The sequence below is a fragment of the Nerophis ophidion genome, unplaced genomic scaffold (genome assembly GCF_033978795.1).
Source record: "Nerophis ophidion isolate RoL-2023_Sa unplaced genomic scaffold, RoL_Noph_v1.0 HiC_scaffold_36, whole genome shotgun sequence".
Taxonomy (NCBI): domain Eukaryota; kingdom Metazoa; phylum Chordata; class Actinopteri; order Syngnathiformes; family Syngnathidae; genus Nerophis; species Nerophis ophidion.
In genome coordinates this window covers 217,501-223,788 of record NW_026906958.1, presented here as the reverse complement: position 1 = coordinate 223,788, position 6,288 = coordinate 217,501, and the positions used below count along the sequence as shown (strand labels likewise).

The 6,288-nt window shown below is 47.0% G+C and overlaps 1 protein-coding gene across 1 annotated transcript in view; it reads left to right on the top strand.

The window, feature by feature from the left end:
* Window positions 1–363: 363 nt before the first annotated feature.
* Window positions 364–6,288, top strand: part of LOC133546676 (zinc finger protein 391-like) — a 26,451-nt gene continuing 20,526 nt past the window's right edge. The window contains exons 1-3 of the mRNA XM_061892469.1: window positions 364–428; window positions 1,628–2,159; window positions 2,379–2,493. Of these exons, the coding sequence (XP_061748453.1) occupies window positions 1,650–2,159; window positions 2,379–2,493 (625 nt within the window). The 5' untranslated portion in view covers window positions 364–428; window positions 1,628–1,649. The remainder of the gene's footprint in view (window positions 429–1,627; window positions 2,160–2,378; window positions 2,494–6,288) is intronic.

Here is a 6,288-nt window from a genome sequence, read left to right as displayed (position 1 = left end):
ACGTTCTGTGATATTTGAATGTTTTATTAATGTTTTGTATAGAAATAGATTATCTAGGAGTAAACGGGAACAACAATAAAAACACGTGGAAGGGTACATTTAAATAAATCAGGCAGTAATATCGCTACATTTTCTAGCACTTTCACTCTTGTCATTGCAATGAATGTCGCACGGGGGCGCCACTGAACCCCAACATTAAAGCTTTGTTTGATATACTTTGAATTTATTTTTGAAAAACAAGACACTCTTTTACATCACGTTGTATTTCAAATAAATATTACAGGTTATAAAAGCATGGTAACAGTGACAGCAGGCAATATCTTATATAGAGCTACCTCTTCGTCCGCTCGGCTGTGACGTCATTCCCAGCTTCCGGGGAAAACAGAAGACATCAGAAAGAGCACATCGAAGGAGAAAGACGCTAATAAGTCAGTCCTATTATTTGTTCTCCAGTTTGAAATATTTTTGTCTTATAAAATACATATTTGATTCTTTATTTAAGGATAAAGTGCTAGATGCACTGTGCCGCTTCTGGTGCTATCTTTGCTTGTTAGTTAGCTTAGCTCGCTAGTTAGCTTAGCTTGTTAGCTGCTAACAAAGAGACGCGCACGTTATCAACACATCGCTAAGTAGAGATCAAGTGATTGATTGATTGATACTTGTATTAGTAGATTGCACAGTACAGTACATATTCCGTACAATTGACCACTAAATGGTAACACCCGAATAAGTTTTTCAACTTGTTTAAGTCGGGGTCCACGTTAATCAATTCATGGTAAGTGTGAGTAAAGTGTTGTGATTGTGTGAAAATGTGCCAAAGAACCATAGCAAAGTATGAGGAGGAACTCACACAGTACTATGTAGAAAGTAGCATTTAAAGTACAAAAATACTGCAGGAAAATAAATGAAAATATAATTTCAAATGGGTAAAAGGCTATGTATATTCTTAGTTATAAGTAGCCGCAACCTGTATATTTTCTTTTGGATAAGGACTTCCACATATTGGTGGTATAGCAGGCAAACAAATTAGAACCTTTTATTGAGTTAAATCTGGGTTGAATGTGATTTTTACAACTACCTTTGGTGTTATAATGGTGAATATATTTTGAAGTATCTAGACAGGTACATGGGTATTTTAGTGGTATGGTGTATCTTGTACACCAGACCAACTGCAAGAAGATGTACTCTGTCGGCCACCAAGAGCCTCCCCATGTTAAGGAAATGGTTGGCGGAAAGGTGAGCCCGAGATGGACGGTTGAGTAGAAGCCCAATCATTTTGTTTTGGGCTGTCTAGAGTTGGTTTTTCAGGGCTTTTAAGGCGTCACGGTACCAAACATGAACTCCGTAGTCAAAGTGAGATTAAATGAGTGCTTGTGTTAGAGTCTTAAAGGGGAACATTATCACCAGACCTATGTAAGCATCAATATGTACCTTGAGGTTGCAGAAAAAAGACCATATATTTTTTTAACCGATTTCCAAACTCTAGATGGGTGAATTTTGCTGAATTAAACGCCTTTTTATTATTCGCTCTCAGAGTCAATAATAGAGGGAATCAATCTGCAATTTTCTCAATCGCATTACAAACACCGAGTCAAATCAGCTCTGTTATTTTCCATTTCTTCGACAGTTTTCCGTACCTTGAAGACATCATGCCTCGTCAGTGTGTTGTCGGAGGGTGTAACAACACCAACAGGGAGGGATTCAAGTTGCACCACTGGCCCAAAGATGCCAAAGTGGCAAGAAATTGGACGAAATTTGTTCAAAATACGAGGGTGTGGGGAAAGCCGACGAAATGGTCAGTGGTTTGTTCCGCACACTTTACCGACGACAGCTATGCTACGACAGAGATGGCAAGAATGTTTGGATATCCACTGACACTCAAAGCAGATGCATTTCCAACTATAAAGTCAAATAAATCTGCCGCCAGACCCCCATTGAACGTGCCGAAGTGTGTGAGCTATTCAGGGACAAAGGAACTTGATAGCACGGCAAGCAGTTTGTTCCGGCAGATGAGCGAGCTAAACCCCCTGGATGTCTTGGCTCACACCGCTTCTACCGAAGATGATCAAGTGAAGAATATGGGCCCTAGTTTCCCTGGCCTGCTGACATCAACTCCAAAACTGGACAGATCAGCTTTCAGGAAAAGAGAGCGGATGAGGGTATGTCTACAGAATATATTAATTGATGAAAACTTTATTCATTACTCGCGGTTTTACGTAAATAAATATACTTAAACTGTGTTTACCAATAATTTAGCTTAAAAACATTTATTTTTTTCAATCATTCGAGTACATTCGGGTAGTCTTGTGTAATGCAGTATTTTGTGTCTATTTAGGTATGGTTAACCTGAGTGAAGTCTCCCCATTATTTTGTTACAGGTGTTACAGGACATTTTTTCGAACTCTTATCGACATTCCACTGAAGAGGATGATTATCAAACTTTTTCAAGAGCGGATATTGGAGTTCAGATATACCCTGATGTGAAGTCTAAAGGTAACAATTAATGTTCGAGTACGCTGTGGAATACTCTTGATACTGGAGATGGCAAATAGTACGATTAAAATACTTATCACAATGATAAATTTATATTTCACAGGTGTCCAGGTATTTCTACCCACCAGCGGGGTGATCCTGTTATGTAAGAACTAGGGTTGTACGGTATACTGGTATTAGTATAGTACCACGATACTAATTAATCATATTGGGTACTATACCACCTCTAAAAAGTACTACTTCTATGAGTACAGCAATGTTTTTAGGCATCACATCTTCTTTCATTTAAAAAAAAAAAGAATATTATGTTTATAAACTCAGAAAATATGTCTCTGGATACATGAACACTTGAATATGACCGATGTATGATCATGTAACTACCTTGTATCAGATTGATACCCATATTTGTGGTATCATCCAAAACTACTGTAAAGTATCCAAACAACAGAAGAATAAGTGATTATTAAATTTTAACAGAAGTGTAGATGGAACATGTTGTAACAGAAAATAAGAAGATATTAACAGTAAATGAACAAGTAGATTAATAATCCATTTTCTATCACTTGTCTTTTGTAATTTTGACATAAAAATAGAATATAAATGACACAATATCCATCCATCCATCCATCCATCCATCCATCATCTTCCGCTTATCCGAGGTCGGGTCGCGGGGGCAACAGCCTAAGCAGGGAAACCCAGACTTCCCTCTCCCCAACCACTTCGTCTAGCTCTTCCCGGGGGTTCCCGAGGCGTTCCCAGGCCAGCCGGGAGACATAGTCTTCCCAACGTGTCCTGGGTCTTCCCCGTGGCCTACTACCGGTTGGACGTGCCCTAAACACCTCCCTAGGGAGGCGTTCGGGTGGCATCCTGACCAGATGCCCGAACCACCTCATCTGGCTCCTCTCGATGTGAAGGAGCAGCGGCTTTACTTTGAGTTCCTCCCGGATGGCAGAGCTTCTCACCCTATCTCTAAGGGAGAGCCCCGCCACACAGCGGAGGAAACTCATTTCGGCCGCTTGTACCCGTGATCTTGTCCTTTCGGTCATGACCCAAAGCTCATGACCATAGGTGAGGATGGGAATGTAGATCAACCGGTAAATTGAGAGCTTTGCCTTCCGGCTCAGCTCCTTCTTCACCACAACGGATCGGTACAACGTCCGCATTACTGAAGACGCCGCACCGATCCGCCTGTCGATCTCACAATCCACTCTTCCCTCACTCGTGAACCAGACTCCTAGGTACTTGAACTCCTCCACTTGGGGCAGGGTCTCCTCCCCAACCCGGAGATGGCATTCCACCCTTTTCCGGGCGAGAACCATGGACTCGGACTTGGAGGTGCTGATTCTCATTCCGGTCGCTTCACACTCGGCTGCGAACCGATCCAGCGAGAGCTGAAGATCCCGGTCAGATGAAGCCATCAGGACCACATCATCTGCAAAAAGCAGAGACCTAATCCTGCGGTTACCAAACCGGAACCCCTCAACGCCTTGACTGCGCCTAGAAATTCTGAGCTGCAACCTTATCGTGGTAGAGGAGTTTGCGTGTCCCAATGATTCTAGGAACTATGTTGTCCGGGGGCATAAATCCCCCTGGTAGGGTCTCCCAAGGCAAACAGGTTCTAGGTGAGGGATCAGACAAAGAGCAGCTCGAAGACCTTTATGAAGAAGAAAAACATGGCCCCAGATTTCCCTCGCCCGGACGCGGGTCACCGGGGCCCCCCTCTGGAGCCAGGCCCGGAGGTGGGGCAACATGGGTCACCACCCATAGCAGGGGCCATAGAGGTCGGGTGCAATTTGATCTGGGCGGAAGCCGAAGGCAGGGCACTTGCCGGTCCGATCCTCGGCTACAGAAGCTAGCTCTTGGGACGTGGAACGTCACGTCACTGGGGGGTAAAGAGCCTGAGCTAGTGCGCAAAGTCGAGAAATTCCGGCTGGATTTAGTCGGACTCACTTCGACGCACAGCAAGGGTTCTGGAACCACTTCTCTCAAGAGGGATTGGACCCTCTTTCACTCTGGCGTTGACGGCAGTGAGAGGCGACGGGCTGGGGTGGCAATTCTTGTTTCCCCCCGGCTCAAAGCCTGCACGTTGGAGTTCAACCCGGTGGACGAAAGGGTAGCCTCCCTCCGCCTTCGGGTGGGGGGACGGGTCCTGATGGTTGTTTGTGCTTATGCACCAAACAGCAGTTCAGAGTACCCACCCTTTTTGGGAAGACTTGAGGGAGTACCGGAACGTGCTCCCCCGGGTGATTCCCTTGTCCTACTGGGGGACTTCAACGCTCACGTTGGCAACGACAGTGAAACCTGGAGAGGCGTGATTGGGAAGAATGGCCGCCCGGATCTGAACCCGAGTGGTGTTTTTTTATTGGACTTTTGTGCTCGTCACAGTTTGTCCATAACAAACACCATGTTCAAACATAAGGGTGTCCATATGTGCACTTGGCACCAGGACACCCTAGGCCGCAGTTCCATGATCGACTTTGTAGTTGTGTCATCGGATTTGCGGCCTTATGTTTTGGACACTCAGGTGAAGAGAGGGGCGGAGCTTTCTACCAATCACCACCTGGTGGTGAGTTGGCTGCGATGGTGGGGGAGGATGCCGGACGGACCTGGGAGGCCCAAACACATTTTGAGGGTCTGCTGGGAACGTCTGGCAGAGTCTCCTGTCAGACAAAGTTTCAATTCCCACCTCCGGAAGAACTTTGAACATGTCACGAGGGAGGTGCTGGACATTGAGTCCGAGTGGACCATGTTCCGAACCTCTATTGTCGAGGCGGCTGATTGGAGCTGTGGCCGCAAGGTTGTTGGTGCCTGTCGTGGCGGTAATCCCAGAACCCGTTGGTGGACACCAGCGGTGAGGGATGCCGTCAAGCTGAAGAAGGAGTCCTATCGGGTCCTTTTGGCTCATAGGACTCCGGAGGCAGTGGACAGGTACCGACAGGCCAAGCGGTGTGCAGCTTCAGCGGTCGCGGAGGCAAAAACTCGGACATGGGAGGAGTTCGAGGAAGCCATGGAAAACGACTTCCGGACGGCTTCGAAGCGATTCTGGACCACCGCCCGCCGCCTCAGGAAGGGGAAGCAGTGCACTATCAACACCGTGTATGGTGCGGGTGGTGTTCTGCTGACCTCAACTGCGGATGTTGTGGATAGGTGGAAGGAATACTTCGAAGACCTCCTCAATCCCACCAACACGACTTCCTATGAGGAAGCAGTGCCTGGGGAATCTGTGGTGGACTCTCCTATTTCTGGGGCTGAGGTCGCTGAGGTAGTTAAAAAGCTCCTCGGTGGCAAGGCCCCAGGGGTGGACGAGATCCGCCCGGAGTTCCTTAAGGCTCTGGATGCTGTGGGGCTGTCTTGGTTTACAAGACTTTGCAGCATGGCGTGGACATCGGGGGCGGTACCTCTGGATTGGCAGACCGGGATTTTGGTTCCTCTCTTTAAGAAGGGGGACCGGAGGGTGTGTTCCAACTATCGTGGGATCACACTCCTCAGCCTTCCCGGTAAGTTTTATTCAGGTGTACTGGAGAGGAGGCTACGCCGGATAGTCGAACCTCGGATTCAGGAGGAACAGTGTGGTTTTCGTCCTGGTCGTGGAACTGTGGACCAGCTCTATACTCTCGGCAGGGTTCTTGAGGGTGCATGGGAGTTTGCCCAACCAGTCTACATGTGCTTTGTGGACTTGGAGAAGGCATTGGACCGTGTCCCTCGGGAAGTCCTGTGGGGAGTGCTCAGAGAGTATGGGGTATCGGACTGTCTTATTGTGGCGGTCCGTTCCCTGTACGATCAGTGCCAGAGCTT